This window comes from Saccopteryx leptura, chromosome 1 (genome assembly GCF_036850995.1).
Source record: "Saccopteryx leptura isolate mSacLep1 chromosome 1, mSacLep1_pri_phased_curated, whole genome shotgun sequence".
NCBI lineage: Eukaryota > Metazoa > Chordata > Mammalia > Chiroptera > Emballonuridae > Saccopteryx > Saccopteryx leptura.
The window spans coordinates 221,726,105-221,745,344 of NC_089503.1; the positions used below are offsets into that span (position 1 = coordinate 221,726,105).

At 40.6% G+C, this 19,240-nt stretch overlaps 1 protein-coding gene across 1 annotated transcript in view; it reads right to left on the bottom strand.

Moving 5' to 3' along the window:
* DCHS2 (dachsous cadherin-related 2) overlaps window positions 1–18,849 on the bottom strand; it is a 126,475-nt gene extending 107,626 nt beyond the window's left edge. Inside the window, exons 1-2 of the mRNA XM_066360176.1 lie at window positions 18,778–18,849; window positions 12,158–12,297 (exon numbers count right to left, since the gene is read on the bottom strand). Of these exons, the coding sequence (XP_066216273.1) occupies window positions 12,158–12,297; window positions 18,778–18,849 (212 nt within the window). The remainder of the gene's footprint in view (window positions 1–12,157; window positions 12,298–18,777) is intronic.
* Window positions 18,850–19,240: the final 391 nt, after the last annotated feature.

Consider the following 19,240-nt stretch of genomic DNA (forward strand, 5'->3'; position numbering starts at 1 on the left):
AGCAACCTTGTTAGTCTTTCAATTAAGAACAGCACAAAATACATTTACTTATTACATTCCATCCTACAGAAATGGATGTTATAACATAACATCTGTGTGACTAATAATTGATGAAGGAGTGCAAACTTAGAAGGTATTTTTAGGCCAGATGAGGCCAAAAGGTCACTCTAAACATGCAGCTAAATTGAATTAAAAGCAACACCTATTCCTTGCAAGTTAAAATCTCTACAGGTTGACTCAAGTTCCACCCACATGACTGTTGAACTCATCCCACAATGTTCCAAGTCAACATTTGGGCTTGAAAGCTTTTGTTTGGGGGGAATAACTGACCTCACATTTTAATACATATACAGGTGAGACAAAGATAGTTTGAGGATAGTAAGTGATAATTTAAAAAAGAAACCATATCTCTTCACTAAATTAGCTGTTTCATCTCATGGTGGAATTCTTTATTTATTACAACATCCCAATGCCATGAATGCCGTCTAAAGGCTGGCTATGACTAAAAGGTACTTTTAAGCAAAAAAGTAGTGTTTTCCTGCTGCGGTAGGCTACAAAGTTTTTCACTATGGCATATGCCAGTCTAAACTCTCCAGTTTCCCAGAAATATTCTGCCAATCCAGTATGCCACCATTTCAATCTGAACTTCAACAATGATCTTCTCTGTGACCTAGAAGTCTATAGAGCACCTCCCCACTACTCCCAACAGCATGCCCAGGGACTCCCAGAATTAAATACACCATAGTTTAATGGTGTCCCCACAAGAGTGACCAGGGACTATTAGAATGGCCTTGTTTGTATTCTCAGCCTGCTAGGACTCATTAAACACATACATAAATAGTTAAGATGGCTATATGAATGATTCCTTGATCTCAGTTACATCCATACCCAAGAATTTAAGAATCAACCTAAGTAAGATTTATCGCACAGTTAAAAACAGCAATATATTTATATTTGCTGATTTATCTCCACAGGCAAGTGAAATAAAAGACAGGACAAACAAATGGGACTATATCAAACTAAAAAGCTTTTGCACAGCTAAAGACAACAAGAACATAATAAAAAGACAAACTACACAATGGGAGAACATATTCACCAATGTGTCTGATAAGGGGTTAATAACCAAAATTCATAAAGAACTTGTAAAACTCAACACCAGGAAGATAAACAATCCAATCAAAAAATGGGCAAAAGAAATGAAGAGACACTTCTCCAAAGAGGACATACAGGTGGCCAATAGGCATATGAAAAAATGCTCAACAGCACTAATCATTAGGGAAATGCAAATTAAAACCACAATGAGATATCACCTCACACCAGTCAGAATGGTACTCATCGACAAAACAACACAGAATAAGTGCTGGCGAGGATGTGGAGAAAAGGGAACCCTCCTGCACTGCTGGTGGGAATGCAGACTGGTGCAGCCACCGTGGAAAACAGTATGGAGATTCCTCAAAAAATTAAAAATTGAACTGCCTTTTGACCCAGCTATCCCACTTTTAGGAATATACCCCAAGAACACCATAGAACTGCTCCAAAAGGAGAAATGCACCCCCATGTTTATGACAGCATTGTTCACAATAGCGAAGATCTGGAAACAACCCAAGTGTCCATCAGTGGAGGAGTACATTAAAAAGCAATGGTACAGGCCCTGGCCGGTTGGCTCAGCGGTAGAGCGTCAGCCTGGCGTGCGGGGGGACCTGGGTTTGATTCCCAGCCAGGGCACATAGGAGAAACGCCTATTTGCTTCTCCACCCCCCCCCTTCCTTTCTGTCTCTCTCTTCCCCTCCCGCAGCCACGGCTCCGTTCGAGCAAAGATGGCCCGGGCGCTGGGGATGGCTCCTTGGCCTCTGCCCCAGGCGCTAGAGTGGCTCTGGTCACGGAAGAGCGACGCCCAGGAGGGGCAGAGCGTCCGCCCCTGGTGGGCATGCCGGGTGGATCCTGGTGGGCGCATGCAGGAGTCTGTCTGACTGTCTCTCCCTGTTTCCAGCTTCAGAAAAATACAAAAAACAAACAAACAAACAATGGTACATATATGCAATGGAATACTATGGGGCCATGAAAAAGAAGGAAATCTTACCTTTTGCAACAACATGGATGGACCTGAAAACTATTATGTTAAGTGAAGTAAGCCAGGCAGAAAAAAAAAATATCATATGACCTCACTCATTTGAGGAGTCCAATGAACAGTGTGAACTGAGGAACGGAATTGAGACAGAGGAGAGATCAAAGGGACCAGCGGAAAAGAGGACAGAGGGAAAGGGGATGATAGGATGGGATAAACCTGAAGGGAAGAGGGGAGGGCGCTTTGGGGAGGGGGCAAAGGAGCTGTTGAGAGGAATGCAGGGGAGGAGGATGCATTCGAGGCAACACTAGAATCTATATAAAGACAATAAATTAAAATCAATTAAAAAAAAGAAAAAAGAAAAGAAAAACAGCATTTTATATCCCTAATATATCCAGCCATAATTTTCTTTCAAACTGGTGCTCACAGGTAAGGGCTAGGAGGAACAGAACGGTAAAAGACCCACTCATATTTCTCTCCTGCTACTCCGTAACTATTATTAAGGAAGAAGTTAGAGTTCAAAAAGAACTTAGGGTCACCAATACCTTACTCCAATCCAGGCTAACACAGGACACACGTTTCATTTTTGAACAGGAATGCACGTAAGCCAGCACTGTTCCGCTTACATAGATGGGCAGTGCTGGGATCGGCACAGGGGTATCACAGCTGGTGATTAAGCACAAGGCTCCTCTCTCTGAGGCCAGACTGGCTTTGAAATCTGTTCATTCCTCTTGGCACCTAAGTGATCTTAACCAGTAACTTAATTTCTCTATGCCTCAATTTTGTGAAAACGTCCTAACCTGAGAATGCTTTCAGTTGCAAGAAACAGAAAACCCAGCCAAACATCTTAAACAGTAAGAGCATTTATTTTTCCCCTTGTCAAGAAGTTACAGGGAGAAGCAACTCCAGGGCTGATTCATTCAGTAGCTCAGTAGTCCTACCGAGGCTTTAGGTCCTCGCACCTCATTCCCTCTGCTCCCTACCACATGCTTGGTGCAGCAGCCTATTTTCTTGGGCTTGGTCCTCCCTTTGGACTGAGTTGCTGTTGGGGGTCAAACATTGCTTGCCAATGACAATATCCAGAGGTCGAAAGGAGAACATGCTCCCCTTGCATACATATTTTAGAGCAAGAACACCCGCCCCCAAATTCTCACCAGCTTCTCCCTCAAGTGTCAGAAGGGCATGATCTGCAGACTTAACCAATTACTCAGCAAGGCAAATTATACCATTAGTAATTGTTTAGACCAATTATGACCTACTGCTAGGGGGAGAACTGGGGGCAGGCAAACAAGGATATGCCCATTTGGAGAAAGCTGAAGAAAACAAGGGCTCTATATCAATGGTAAAGGGGGTAATAACATTGGTGGACAGGGAAGAACTGAACTCCATGCTACTTCCTGGGGCCAAAGTGTATTTCAGACGAGGTCATGTGTCAAGAGCTCCTAGCACAATGCTTAGCAACTAGTATAGTAAATAGTAAAACAATATCAGCTGTTGGTATTATTAAAAGCATCACTAATGATGCCTGTCTAGGCAGTGGTGCAGTGAATAGAGCATCGGACTGGGATGTCGAGTACCCAGGTTCAAGACTCCAAGGTCGCCAGCTTGAGCGAGGGCTCATCTAGTTTGAGCAAGGCTCACCAGCTTGAGCCCAAGGTTGCTGGCTAGAGCAAGGGGTTACTCAGTCTGCTGTAGCCCCCCGGTCAAGGCACATATGAGAAAGCAATCAATGAACAACTAAGGAACCACAATGAAGAACTGATGTTTCTCATCTCACTCCCTTCCTGTCTGTCCCTATCTGTCCCTCTCTCTGACTCTCTCTGTCTCTGCCACACAAAAAAAGCATCACTAATGACATCATTAAGTATGAAGTATGAGTACCATATACTCTTTCTATAGCACTCATAATCCATTTATTTATTTATCTTTTTTCTTTCTTCTCTTTCTTTCTTTCTTTCTTTCTTTCTTTCTTTCTTTCTCTCTTTCTTTTTGTCTTGCATGCATGCATGCACAAGAGGGAGACAGAGACAGGAAGGGAGAGAGATGAGAAGTATCAATTTGTACTTGCGGAACTTCACTTATTCATTGATTGCCTCTCATACGTGCCTTGACAGGAGTAGAAGGGGTGGTGACACTCAAGCCGAGCCAGTGACTCCATGCTCAAGCCAGTTACCTTGAGCTCAAGCCAGTGACCTCTGAGCTCAAGCCAGCAACCCTGGGATCATGTTGATGATCCCACACTTAAGCCAGCAACCTCATGTTCAAGCTGGTGAGCCTGAGCTCAAATCAGATGAGCCTGCACTCAAGTTGGTGACCTTGAAGTTTTGAACCTGGGACCTCAGCATCCCAGGTCGATGCTTTATCCACTGTGCCACCACCAGTCAGGCTTAACTGTTTTATTTTTCAATTACAGTTGACATTCAATATTTATTAGTTTTAGGTATACAGCAAATGATTAGACATTTGTGTAACTTATGGAGTGAGCCCCCCAATAAGCTAGTACCCACCTGGCACTTTACATAGTTATTACAATGTTACTGACTATATTCCCTATGCTGTAGTTTACATCCCCATGACTATTTTGTAATTGCCAATTTGTACTTAATTCTTTCACCTTTTTTACCCAGCCCCTCAACCCCTCCTATCTGGCATCCCAACAGTTTGTTCTCTTTATTTATGAGTTGTTTTCTGTTTTTGTTTGTTCATTTATTTTGTTCTTTATTTTTTTATTAATTTTTATTTATTTATTTATTCATTCATTTTAGAGAGGAGAGAGAGTGAGACAGAGAGAGAGAGAGAGAAAGAAAGAAAGAAAGGGAGGAGGAGCAGGAAACATCAACTCCTATATGTGCCTTGACCAGGCAAACTCAGGGTTTTGAACCAGCGACCTCAGTGTTCCAGGTCAATGTTTTATCCACTGCGCCACCACAGATCAGGCAATTTTGTTCTTTAGATACCACATATATTTGTCTTTTTCTATCTGATTGTTTCACTTAGCATAATACCCTCTAGGTCCACTCATGTTGTCACACATGGTAAGACTTTTTTCTTTTTTTACAGCCAAGTAATATTTCATTGCATATATAATATGTACCATATCTTTTCATAATCCATTTATTTATACACAAAGGTCCTTAACACTTTCTTGTCACAGTCCACTTTGAGAATCTGATCAAGATTTTCGCCAGCCTAACGTGCACCTACAAGTATATGCGCTTGTGGTCCATATGTCCAAATGCTTTCTTATAATGTTTCAGCTGAAGGTTTTTGGCCCTCTGGATGCCACCTATAGGACCCAGGTTGAAGTCCTTATATTGCACTTCCTCAGACGAGTCTTCCCATCTATCCTCAGAGCCTCCAGATCACCCTGCCATCTGCCTTGTCTTCTGTCTTCTCCCACAGACTAAAAGCTCTGCAAGGACAGGGACTGTTTCTGTTTTTCACTGTTATGTCCCACTTCCCATCATGGTGTTTGGTCCAGCATAGTCCAGCATGGACACTTGATAAAGCCTCCTGCTCTAATAGAAATATTTCCTTCTCATTGACCAAGCTCTATTTGTAAACTCAGAAGTTTATCAAATATGAATGATGAGTTAGAGCATTTCCAAACACAAGCACATATTCCTTCCAATGCAGAGTACCAATAGGAGTATCATAGAAAGCAATTCAGGGGTGGGTTTTCTTGAAAAGTACCCAAATATTTTTAGTGGAGAAAGCAGGCAAGCTAAGAAGGAAAGTGAAAGAATGAGTCAAAAGACAAAGAGGAATTAAGAGAAAGAGAGTTGCTAAGAAAGTAGAGGGAAAAGCACACAAGCAGAAAACACTAAGGTTCATTGACTAAATTTTTTTTATGTGTGAGCGGTATACTAACATTTGCAATGTGCTTTCATGTGGCTTAACAATTTGAGGTGCTATTCAAGAAAAGAATTCTTACTACCATTTTATAGAAAACTGGATGAGGTGAACATTTGGCATTTTGTGGTTATACAGGATCCCAAATTTAAAAGAAAATTTGAGCATAATCAGCTGAGGTCTCTTTGGAGTTTCTTTTAAAGATTTGGTCAGCCTTAAGAATACTTGAATTTGCCCTGGCCAGATAGCTCAGTTGATTAGAGAGCATCATTCTGATATGCAAAGGTTGCATGTTCAATCACTGGTCAGGGTACATACAAGAACAGATTGATGTATCTGTCTCTCACTCTCTCTCTCCCTTCATCACTCTAAAATCAATCAATAAATTTTTTTTAAAAATTAAAGAATACTTAATTTTTTTCTCAAATACAAGTTCTGTGTCTGCCTTGTTCAATACTTTGTCCTCAGTGTATAGAAGAGTACCTGGCCCACAACAGGTACAATACATATGAAAGAAAGGGAGAGGGGAAAGAATTAACTGCAGAATCCTGCTGTCTGCCACATGGTTAAGAGTTTTTCCCCTGCAAGAGAGGACTTTAGTTGTAATTCTATCTAATTAGCAAGCTCACTTGGGCAACGGTCTAAAAGAACAGTCTCTAATCAGTGTTAATGGTTATAATGATGACATTGTAATTGCAATTTGTTGACTCTTGAGTTCTTCTAATTGGCTCTGAACTCAGGAGGGGAATAGAGTTTGTTGAGTCTCTAAAGCCAACACTTTGCATTCACAGTTTCTATGGTGTCCCTAACCCAACTCTTTCCTTTTATTTCGCTTTTTTTTTTTTTTTTTTTCTTTTTGCATTTTTCTGAAGCTGGAAACGGGGAGAGACAGTCAGACAGACTCCCGCATGCGCCCGACCGGGATCCACCCGGCACACCCACCAGGGGTGACGCTCTGCCCACCAGGGGGCGATGCTCTGCCCATCCTGGGCGTCGCCATGTTGCGACCAGAGCCACTCTAGCGCCTGGGGCAGAGGCCACAGAGCCACCCCAGCGCCCGGGCCATCTTTGCTCCAATGGAGCCTCGGCTGCGGGAGGGGAAGAGAGAGACAGAGAGGAAGGCGCGGCGGAGGGGTGGAGAAGCAAATGGGCGCTTCTCCTGTGTGCCCTGGCCGGGAATCGAACCCGGGTCCTCCGCACGCTAGGCCGACGCTCTACCTCTGAGCCAACCGGCCAGGGCTTATTTCGCTTTTAATGCATGTGTTCCTATCAAACAATACAATCAACTGTTTCACACACTCCTTGCTCCAGGATTTGTCTCAGGATTTTCATTCTGCATGGAATTTTTTCCTCATTCTTCTTCAGTATGATCAAATCTTATTCATAATTCATTCATTTATCTGAATACAAAGTCCCAATGCAATTGCTGCTTCTTCCAAGAGGCTTTCCCTGATGCACTCAGCTGAAGTAATCTTCCTTTCCACTGAATTCTTATAGGTACTTATCTGTTTAATTCTTCTGATACAGACCACTCCTTATTTAAGTTAATTTTATGTCTTAAACCTTACTTGTTTAAATACAGTCTCAAGGGATTGGAAGGAATGGAATACCCTAAAAGAAGAGGAAGGCACCTTTGGTGAAATTAACAGCCTCAGCAAAACATCAGGGCCATGACTGTCTAAACCATGCCTGTGTGGAGAGGAGGAGGCACAGTAGTAGGTAGTATAAGCTAAGAGTAGACAAGCACATTGCACTATGAAGTAGAACATGCAGTCAAACAAGTATTTTATTCTACTGACACTGGAAGGTTCGTAAAAGTTGGAATAGCAAAAGGACATAAACAGTTATCTGAGTGAACGTTTATTAGGCAAAAGTATCCTATATATTTGTCCAATCCTATTTCACAACACATATAATTTGGGCTAGGACTTAATGACTGGTTATTTTCTCTATTTCTGTTTTCAACTTCTTTCATAAATTAAGCCAAATGTTTGAAATTACAGCTGTCTAGATCTAGGATATCTATTCTACATTAAGAAGAAACCCATTTGTATTCCTGAAATTGGCCCAAATTAAAATACAAGCTCCACTTAAATAGAATATTGCATCACATAAAATAAAAACAGTTCACTGATACTTCTTAAGCTTCTTATCAAATAAGATTTGCTTTTTCACTCTTACGAGAGTTTTTTCTTTAAAACTGGTATCTCTTGAGATCTATATTTTACCTGTGTCAATAAACTCTGTATGCTGTGTTCACACCAACAGCTTCTCAAGATGAGACAAAGGAAGGGCTGAGAAGTAATTTTCTCTTTTCCTACATTCTCAAAAAAAAATGAATAATGGAAACCTGGCACATCATCTCAGAATATTTGCTCATCTCTCAGCTGGACAGAGTAAAATTATGTAGAAGGGATACAGCTAGCAAGAGGAGCATTTGCAGATTTAAAAGAAAGTGTTGATGAGTAGACCAAGGGCTGAGTGGACCCGGAAAGGAGGTAAGAATGGTGTAGAAGTAGACATGCTTTGGGGAGGGTGAGGAGTCGCATCTGATAAGTTTACCTTCCTATCTTATTTTCAAATTTTAATTTAATTTTTAAATAACAACTGCACATAGATGTACTTCTCACAAATATTAGGGGATATTTTATTGCTTCATATTCATTTTTAAATATCCCCTAATTTTTGTGAGCAGTATATATAATAATATGGACAACACATTTTAGTATACAAAAACATAGCATTATTATTAACTAATGTTCCCATGCTGTACATTAGATCTCTAGAATGCATCTATCCCACATAACTGAAAAGCGTCTCCCCCCTCCCACCTCCTTGCCCTTAATAATCACCATTCTACTTCTATGTATCTGACTTTTTTTAATCTCATATCTAGTGAGGTCTTGCAGAATTTTTCTTTCTGTCTTGCTATTTCACTTACCATAATGTCCTAGGGGCAGTGGTGTAGGGAACATAACTGGCACCCGGGGCTCGACACTTTATTGGCGGCCCCCTCCCCCCTAACTACGCTTCTACTACACTTTTCTTGTTTGTCTTGGAGACCATTTGGCACCCTTCTGTGAGTGGTGCCCGGGGCACAATAGACCCCCTTGACCCCCCTCTCGCTACGCCACTGCCTAGGGGTTCATCCACGTTATTGAAAATGGCAGAATCTCCTTCTGTTTTGAGGCTGAATAATCCAAAATCTATGTCCCCAGAAGGCCTTACACTATGACCTATGGATATCTGTTGCTTTGATTTTAAGTTCATTCAAAAAAAGAATTATATATGGTAAATTTTCTCTGTGCCATATCAGAAAAGAAACACTCAATAGGAATTTAAATCTGGGTGTACCATTTACTAGTTGTGTCAATTGAGAATAATAGCCACTTCCCAGGGTGAAGATTCAATAAAATAATGTATAGAAAGTGCCCAAAGCTTGACATATAATAAACTCAATAAAACTTGGTCGTTATTATTCCTAGTTTTCATTTTCTTGCCCATGCCCCTGTGTTTACCCATCACCACTCCACCCCTTGTTGTCACAGTGAGGTCAGGAGTCATCAACCACCGTGGCCCAGTACATCACTCAGGGCTCAGCAGTTAAGCGTGTCTCAAATAATGTTCTTAAGATATGGGATAATTTCCAGAGTGCGCGAATGATTTTTGGAACTTAAATGTTATTCTGTGCTGACCCTTTTAAGGCTATCCTGGTGACAGTGTCACTCTTACTCCAGTAAGCTCCCATGTAGGAAACTTCCTCTCAAAACAACTGCCAGCCCAACCACTAAAGTCATAGTAATTTACTGTAAGAAGTTTAATTCTCTATTCCCACTCAAAACTAAAGCCTGAGTCTAGATTTGCATTTTCAAAACCTCATTAAGGTATTCCAGCGGCCATTCATTGCAAGTCTCGACCTCTGGGAGCGGAACCCTCACAGAACCTTTAGAAGGACAGTTTTTCTTCTAAACATGAATTCTTAGTCAGGACTCCACTCCCCACCTCCCTCTCACTAGATCCGAGGAGAATAGAAAACAGACTTATTTTCCCTTTTACCGCCATCAGATCTCAGCGTTTGTGGGCTTTTTCCATTCCTCCAAAAACATCATCTTAAGAGGAGACTTGGAGTTTCATGAAAGATTTCATGATCTCTGTCTTCTGAGAGAACTGGAAACAGAAACTGAGCTGTAAAATGCTAAACTGTCATGCCTGAGAGCAACTTCCATTTTCCATTCTGGATTGATTTTAAAATATGATATCATTCCCAGAACTGCTCAGAATAATTCAGCTTCTGCCTACCCACCCTTCCCCTTTTGCTCTTACGCCTTCCTTCCAATCAGATGGCATGCAAGATTTTCACATGAAAATCTGCCCCCCACATCTGTGCATAGTAAGAAATATTATATGGAGGCCCTGGCCAGTTGGCTCAGTGGTAGAGCATCAGCCTGGCATGCAGGAGTCCTGGGTTCAATTCCTGGATGGGGCACACAGGAGAAGCGCCCATCTGCTTCTCCACCCCTGCCCCTCTCCTTCCTCTCTGTTTCTCTCTTCCCCTCTTGCAGCCAAGGCTCCATTGGAGCAAAGTTGGCCCGGGCACTGAGGATGGCTCTATGGCCTCTGCCTCAGGCGCTAGAATGGCTCTGGTTGCAACAGAGCAACACCCCAGATGGGCAGAGCATCGCCCCCTGGTGGGCATGCCGGGTGGATCCAGGTTGGGCGCATGCAGGAGTCTGTCTGACTGCCTCCCCGTTTCCAACTTCAGAAAAATACAAAAAAAAAAAAAAGAAAGAAAGAAAGAAAAAAAGAAAGAAATATTTTATGGAAATATTTCAAGTACTTTGCATTTAGGAAAAAATGTTATTTGAGGTGTGCCTCACTGCTATACAATGACATACTAGGGGGTGAAGTTGAGAACTAGAGTCTCACAGTGTGACAACAGGAGGGCAGAAGTTGTGATGCGTAAAGAGCGGAAGGTGGCCCTGACCAGGTGGTGGCGCAGTGGATAGAGCATCGGACTGGGACGCAGAGGATTCAGGTTCGAAACCCAGAGGTTGCCAGCTTGAGCACAGGTTCATCTGGTTTGAGCAAGGCTCACTAGCTTGAGTCCAAAGTCACTGGCTTGAGCAAGGGGTTACTTGGTCTGCTGTACCCTACCCCCCCATTAAAGCACACATGAGAAAGCAATCAATGAACAACTAAGGAACTGCAAAAAAGAATTGATGCTTCTCATCTCTCTCCCTTCCTGTCTGTCTGTCCCCATCTATCCCTCTCTGTCTCTCTCTGTCACAAAAGAAAGAGAGAGAAAGAGAGAGAGAGAGAAAGGTGAGCAAGACAATGAGAACTGGGAATAAAAATAAGTAAATTTTATTGAGCTTACTCATAAGTAAACATTTCATTTTGTTTACAGTTGCTATCTTTATACTATAAGGAGATTTTAAAAAAATCATACCAAATAGGGAAAAGAGTTGAGAAGGAAGATGCAAATTCCAGGCCAGCAGAGGGAGTTGGTGGCAAAGAGATTCAGACATCAAAGCTGAATCCGTAACTAATGCAGGTCTTTAGGGGCTGAGCAATAAACAAAGTCAATTCCAGCTGTGCCCAGAATGTTCTGCAGAGGTTTCGTAGCTCCGGGCTGTTTCCCAACGGTCAGGGAACCCTAGCGGTTCTCTTGGGAACAAAGAAATAAGTCGGCAATTCCAAACCGCTGTGAACAAGTTGCAAGAGAACGTAAATCCAAAGGGGGGTCCAGTAAAGAAATCACTGAGATTTGTAAGATTCCCTTTAAATCGACTGGGCTCTCAGGATGAGCTTTTATTGTTTGAGGATGTAAGAAATCCCACAGAACTTCCTTCAAAGGCTCCTCTCACCCAGAAAACCAGAAATCTACAAATTTACCTTACATGCCTCAGAATCACCAGCACTCCACACCCATGCTGTCAGAGCGTGGAGAGTTAAACACACTTAGGCTAGGCGCGCTACCGGAAACCCTTGCAAACCCAGGTCCTCTGGTCCCTAGTCTCAGTGTGGGGACCTTTTCAAAAGCAAGAGGAATGTATGCTGAAAGCCAAGAAGAATACTGCAGGGCTTCAGGTTTTCCTGACAGGAAGACAAGAGTCTTCACGCTATTTCAGACGAACAGAACTACCAACACATCCCTCTCAGACATTCTTCCCCCTTTCCCCATTTTAGACTCATGATGGCATGAAACCCTCCCTCCAATGCACTGTTGTGCTCACATACATCTCTTCCTTTGCTCGATAGTCACCCATCATTCTCTGCCCTCCCTCCATACTCCTAACTTGCCGGCTTCTCGCTGTGTGCAGCTCCAGAAAATGAAATGGAGACCATTCTCTTACTCTCAGCTTTTCCGCGTCCTTTTCCTATTACAGTATAATTTATATTCAGTGATACACATTGATCTTAAGGTATAATTAGATGAATTTTGAGATATAGATAGATATAAACATATAGGTATATCTGTATAACCAACATGTCAACATAAATACAATGTGCATATACACAACAAATCAAAATATAGAGCTTTTCAATCACCCCAGAAAGTTTCCTAATTCCTCTACCCAGTCATAAGCACTATTTTACTTTGTTGCCATAGATTAATTTTGCTAGCTTATTAACTTCATATAAATAAAATCATAGATGTGCTTTCTTGTGTCTGGTTTATTTCATTCAACATTAGGTTTTTTGAAATTCATCCATAGAGTTTCATGTTTCAGTAGGTTGTTCATTTATACTGCTGGGTAGTATTAAATTAAATCTATATGGCTCAATTTCTTTTTCTTTTTTTTGTTTACTTTTTAGATTTTTTTATTGATTGATTTTTAGAGAGAGGAGAGGAAGGAGAGAGAGAGGAAAAAAAGGGGGCAGAGAAGCTGGAAGCATCAACTTGTAGTAGTTGCTTCCTATATGTGCCTTGACCAGGCAATCCCAAGGTTTCCAATCAGTGACCTCAGCATTCCAAGTCGACGCATTATCCACTGTGCCACCACAGGTCAGGCTCAATTTATTTTTCCATTCACCATGAGCATTTGTGTTTTTTTTCAGTTTGGGGCTATTCTGAACGAAGCTGCTATGAACATGTTGTTACATGTTTTTTGTAGACGAATGTTGTCGTTTTCCTTGGGTAAAAATCTAGCCATGGAACTGCAGCGTTATGGGATAAGTGTATATTTAACTCCACAAAAAACTACCAAACACTCCCCCCAAAGTATATTACCAGCTACATGTGAGAGTTCCATCTACCCCACATCCTAATCTAGTTTGATGTTATCAGACTTTTTCATTTCCTCCATTCCAATGGATGTAAAGTAGTATATCATTATGACTTTGGTTTTCATTTCCCTAATGATTAATGGAGTTGAACACTTTTCATAGATTTACTGGACATTCCTATACATCTTTTTTGTGAGTTTTCTTTGCAAGTATTGTCCCTTGTTTGATATTTTATCATTGGTGATAGCAAGGTAGCAAGTATACTCTTTCAATATGCATCTTACTTTTTCATTTTCATGATAGTGTTTTTGATAAACAAAACTTCTAATTTTTTATAAAGTTTCATTTACCAGTTTTTTCTTCTTTTATGTTTTAGACTTTTTGTGTCCTCTTTGAGAAATATCTTCCTACCTAAAGAGTGCAATGATATTCTACTGTGTTTTCTTCTAGACATTTAAAAGTTTTTGCTTTTACATTTCAGTCTACGAGTAATTTCAAAATAATTTTTATGTATGGTATGAGATTGTGGTCAAGTTTTCCTCATTACAGATATCCAATCATATCACAATGCTTTACTGAAAAGACTTTGTTTTCACCATTGAATTGCCCTGGTAACATTCTCAATAATCAATTATGAGTCTAACCAGGCAATGGCACAGTGGATTGAGCATTGTCCTGGGACACTGAGGACACAGGTTCAAAACCCCAAGGTTGCTGGTTTGAGCCTGGGGGTCATCGACATTACTTTATGGTCACTTTGGGCTTGAGCCCAAAGGTCGCTGGCTTGAAGCCCAAGTTCGCTGGCTTGAGCCCAAGGTCAATGGCTTGAGCAAGGGGTCACTGGCTCAGCTGGAGCCCCTTAGTCAAGGCACATATGAGAAAGCAATCAATGAACAACTAAGGTGCTGCAACTATGAGTTGATGCTCCTCATCTCTCTCCCTTCCTGTCTGTTTGTCCCTGTCTGTTCCTCTCTCTCTCTTTCTTTGTCTTTTCCTGAAGTGAGATGGGGGGAGGCAGAGAGACAAACTCCCACATGTGCCCAACTGTGATCCACCCAGCATGCCTACCAGGGGGTGATGTTCTGCCCATCTGGGGTGTTGCTCCATTGCAACAGGAGCGAATCTAGCACCTGAGGCGAGGTCATGGAGCCATTCTCAGCGCCCGGGCCAACTTTGCTCCAGTGGAGCCTTGGCTGTGGGAGGGGAAGAAAGAGACAGAGAGGAAGGAGAAGGAGAGGGGTGAAGAAGCAGATGGGTGCTTCTCCTGCGGGCCCTGGTTGAGAATTGAACCCAGAACTTCTACAAGCCGGGGCTGATACTCTACCACTGAGCCAGCTGGCCAGGGCTGTTCCTCTCTGTTGCACTCTCTTTTTCTCCCTTGCTTTAAAAAAAAATCACTTATGAGGATCTCTTTCTGGACTCTAATTCTGTTCCACTATTTGTCATTAAGCCAATATTGCACTTTCTTGATTGTTATGGCTTTACACACAGTCTTGAATTAGTTAGAAAAAGTCTCTGAATCTTCTTTTCCTAAAAATGTTGGCTATTCCAGATCCTTAATATTACTATACAGATTTTAGAATCAACTTGAACCTTCTGTTAAATAAGCCTGTTGGAATCTCAGTTGGGATCCTGAAAAAACTATAGATCAGTTTGGGAAGAAAAGATATCTTAAAAGTATTAGCTGTACTACTAGTCTATGAACATTACATGTCTTTATTTAGCTCTTTCTTATTTTCTCTACAAAGTTGTATAGATTTTAAAAACTTCATTTACATTTATATTGCAAATTTATAGAAAAAAATAATTGGGTTTTTTTTTTGGTATAGACCTTGCATCCTGGGATCTTGCTAAATCCGCTTATTAATAAAGTATTATTCATTGATTAGAGTTTTCTACATAAACAAGCATAGAACCTATGAATAAAGACTGTTTTATTTCATCCTTTCCAATCTTTTGTCTTTTTTTTTTTTTGTCTTGCCTTACTGTTCCGGTCAAGACCTTTAAGTGATGAAAATAAGTATTCTTGCCTTTTTCCTGACCTCAGGGGAAAAGCATCCAGTCTCTGAGTATAAAATTAGCTATAACTTTTTTGTAGATGCCATTTATAAAGTTCTATTTTCATTTTGTTGACAGCTGGTGTGTATTTTTTAATCTTGAATAAGTGTTGAAGTTTGTCAAATATGTTTTCTGCATTTATTGAGATAATTATATAAAGATTTCATTTTCTTCTGGTAATGTGGCTAATTTACCTTGACTTTCAAATGCTGAGCAATTTTGTATTCCTGGGATTAACTTCATCTTGTTTTATTACTCTTTTCATATTTCGTTAGATCTGATTTTCTGCTTTGTTGAGGATTTTTAAACCCATGTTCATGAAATATACTCATTATAACTTCATTTATTTATGTCTTGGTCAGGTTTTAATGTTAGTATTATCCTGGACTTATAACATGAATTATAAAATATTCCTCCACTCTTTATTTTTTAAAATTTATGTATGATTGGCATTCATTTCTTATATGCCTGATAGAATTCACCAATAACACTATTTTGAGAGAGAAGAGTGGGTAGTTACATTACAAATTCTACTGCTTGAGTAGATCTAGAGCTACTAAGATTTTTCACTTCTTTTTATCTGTTTTGTAAAGTTGGTTATTTGTTCTTTTTATAGAAGTTATTGAACTTACTGACATGAAGTTTTACATAATAATCTTTTAGCCTACATAGATTCTGCCATAATAGTCTCATTTTTTTACTGTTGATAATTCATTCTTTTCATTTTCTTGAATATTCTTGTTAGGAACTAATCAATCTTATTAATCTTCTCAAAGAAACTTTCATATGGTAATTTTCTCAAATATTTATGTTCTACTTTATGGAATTCTGCTTTTCTCTTTATAATTCCCTCCTATTTACTACTTTGCTCTATCTTGCACTTTCTTCTTTTATGACAGACGTATGTAAAGCAATTCTATTCCTTCTAATAATTGCTTTAACTGCATCCCACAAATTTTAATGCTGCATTTTTATTATCATATAGTTCAAAATATTTTCCAATTTCCTTTTCAACTTCTTCATGAACCTATTGATTATTTAAAAGAGATTACTTAAGGTTGAAATATTTGGGGTTTTTTTTAGAAATTCTATTGTTATTTATTTATAATTCAATGTCACTATTGTCAGAGAAAAAGGGGTGTATGATTTCAATCTCTTAAATGAGTCGGCATGTTTTTATGGCCCAGCATATGATTTATGATGTTCAACATTACATGTGTTTTGCTATTGTTGGATATAGGGTTTTATAAATGCCAAGTGGAGAAGAGAGTTGTTTAAATCTATATGCTTTTTAAATCTACTTAATCCATTAAATACTCAAAAGGACTATTAAAATCTCTAACTTGTGTATTTTATTATTTCTCCCTCTAGTTCTGTCAGATTTTGCAACTTTGTTATTAGATGCATTCACATTTAGGATGATTATGTCTTCATGATTAATTGTCCCTTTGCCATTTTGAAATGTCCTCCTTTATCTGTGGTAATAGCTTTCATCTACTTCACCTGAAAACACAAAGCCACACCAACTTTCTTAAGCTCATTATTGATATAGTTTATCTTTTAACTGTTGTCCCCTGGTATATATATATGTTTTCTTCCCCTCCTCCCTCTGGCTGCTTTCATGACTTTCTCCTTATCTTTAGTTTTTGACAGTTAATGATGACATAGCTAAGTGTATTTCACTTTTTATTTACCTTGCTTGGGATTTGCTGATGTTCTTAGATACATAAATTGATGTTGTTCTCCAAATCTGGGAAATTTAGACCCATTTCTTCCAATGCATATACAATATTTTGCATTGCACCATTTACTCTCTTCCCTTCCTTCAGGAACTTCAATTATGTGTATAATAAAATACAGAGTGGGGCAAAAGTAGCTTTACATTTGTGAGTATGCAAAACACAGAGCTAATTCTTATATTATTATTCATTATTATTATATTATTTTCCATATGGACAACAGTAAACCGACTTTTGGCCCACACCCTGTATATTATTTCAGATGTCATTAAATCTCACTTCATTTTTTTTTAAATTGTTTTTAAAAGACATTTTTCTTTCCATTATTCAGATTGGACTTTTTATTTCAGACATTGTTCTTTTCATTTCTAGAGTTTCTATTTAGGTCATTTTTATAGTTTCTATTTTTTTTCTGACATTCCCATATGTTTGTTCCTTCCTTCAAACCACCCTTTCTTTTAAGTCCTTGAACATATTTATAATTGCTATTTTTAAATCCCTTTCTACGAAATTTAACCTCTGGGTCATCTTGAGGTCTACTTCTCTGAGTCACATTTTCCTGCCTCTTCACATGTTTGAAAAAGATTTTTATTGTACACTGGGTATTGTGTGTGTCACATTGTAAAGAGCCTAACTTATGCTGTCTTCCTTTAAAATGTTGGCATTTTTTTGTTCTCAGGGTGTGGCCCTTACTTGAGGGCGTGTCTTTTACTCCTAGGATTTAACCTTTTTGCATTTCAAAAGAATAGCTAAGTTGTTCAGTGAGGTCTCCCAGTTTTGTGATAAAAGTCCAATATGTTTTAGCAGTGAATGAACTTGGGTTTCTCTGGGTCACCTCTGATTCCCACAGCAACTGTTCTGGCTACACCTTGTCATGGCCTGCTGTGCACAGCCCCGGCCTGGGCCACAGAGCTAGGATAGGCACCAGCCCAAATTGTCACATCCCCTCTGAGCAAAGATACCTCCTCCCATACTCCACCCACAGGGCTTCAGCAGTCCCCAGGACCTGGTCACTGCCTCTCAGCCCAGCCAGTCCACTGCTTTCCTTCGTCTTCTCGCTTCTCCACAAGGAGAGAAGTGCCTTGAACCCAAGAGACAGGGCAAACAAGGGGTTCATCCGTGTTTCTCTTTGCTCAAGAATCGCACTCCTGCTCTGCCTATTACCTAACACCTGAAAACAGTGGTCTCGTATATTCTGTCTGGTTTTATAGCTGTTTATGGTGGGAGGATTACTCTGTTGTGGCCGGAAGTGCAAATGATAGCCCTTAATGTTTTCCTTGTGAGAGTCCACACCACACAGGAATGTTAATGACGAAATGTCTTTATCTCAGTACATTTCGCTGCAGGAAAACTGTTTGGAATTGTGACAAATACATACTTTTCTTTCAGAGGGATCACGTGCTACAGTTGCTTCTGGCCAGTGAGTCTCTTCTGACTTGCGGTACAGATCCTACCATCCTTTCTTCTGCTGCTATTGTGTTGGGCAACACTGCCAATCTCCCGCCCGCCCATGGCTGCAAACACCAAAGTTTCTCTTAACAGGTTCTGGGGCTCAGATCTGAGTGTCTGTCTTGGGAAGGAAGCCATTGGCCTCAGGTTTCTGCCTTCTCCGCCTCTGGGGTCTGCATCTTTCATCAGAGAAAGATGCCAGCCTCCCCACCCCGATCCTTTCCCTCACATGGGCAGCAGGACATCAAACACAGAAACACAGAGCGCCCACTCTCTCCTTGGCAGTCCTGAGACTGTCCCACACATACGGGGGTCTGCCATAAGCCAGGGAATAAGTGGTCACAGAAATCCCCTGATGACAGTGTGGGAGAGGACAGGACAGACCCTCAAATGCCCACATGCTGGGCCCACGGGGTCTTTTGCTTGGACATGAAGGTTCCTTTTCTCCTTCCCCATCATGGGAACTTTCTCACTCACTACAGCTCTGATCTAAGAGGCTAAGTCATATCTACTTTAATTGCTGGTACAACAACGGTTTTATATCTGGTCTCTGTTAGTTTGCTGCAAAAAGGCTACTATGTTTTCCTCTTTTTTTATACCAACCCCAATCTACTTTACCTAGAGTGAAAACACAGCGGCGTCCCAGGTGTGTGGTGGAGCAGAGGTTACGTGGCAACCCAGCTGCAAAGGACTCCGCACAGGCCTCACTCAAGTGGGCATTCCAAACTGAGTACGCTTAGAGAACCGTTCTCTTCTTCTTGTTGACAAGTAGTTAGGAACCTACAAGGCCCAGGGATGCTCTGCTTTGCCACATCCTTTAGGGCAAGGAAAAGGGTCCTGGCAGCTT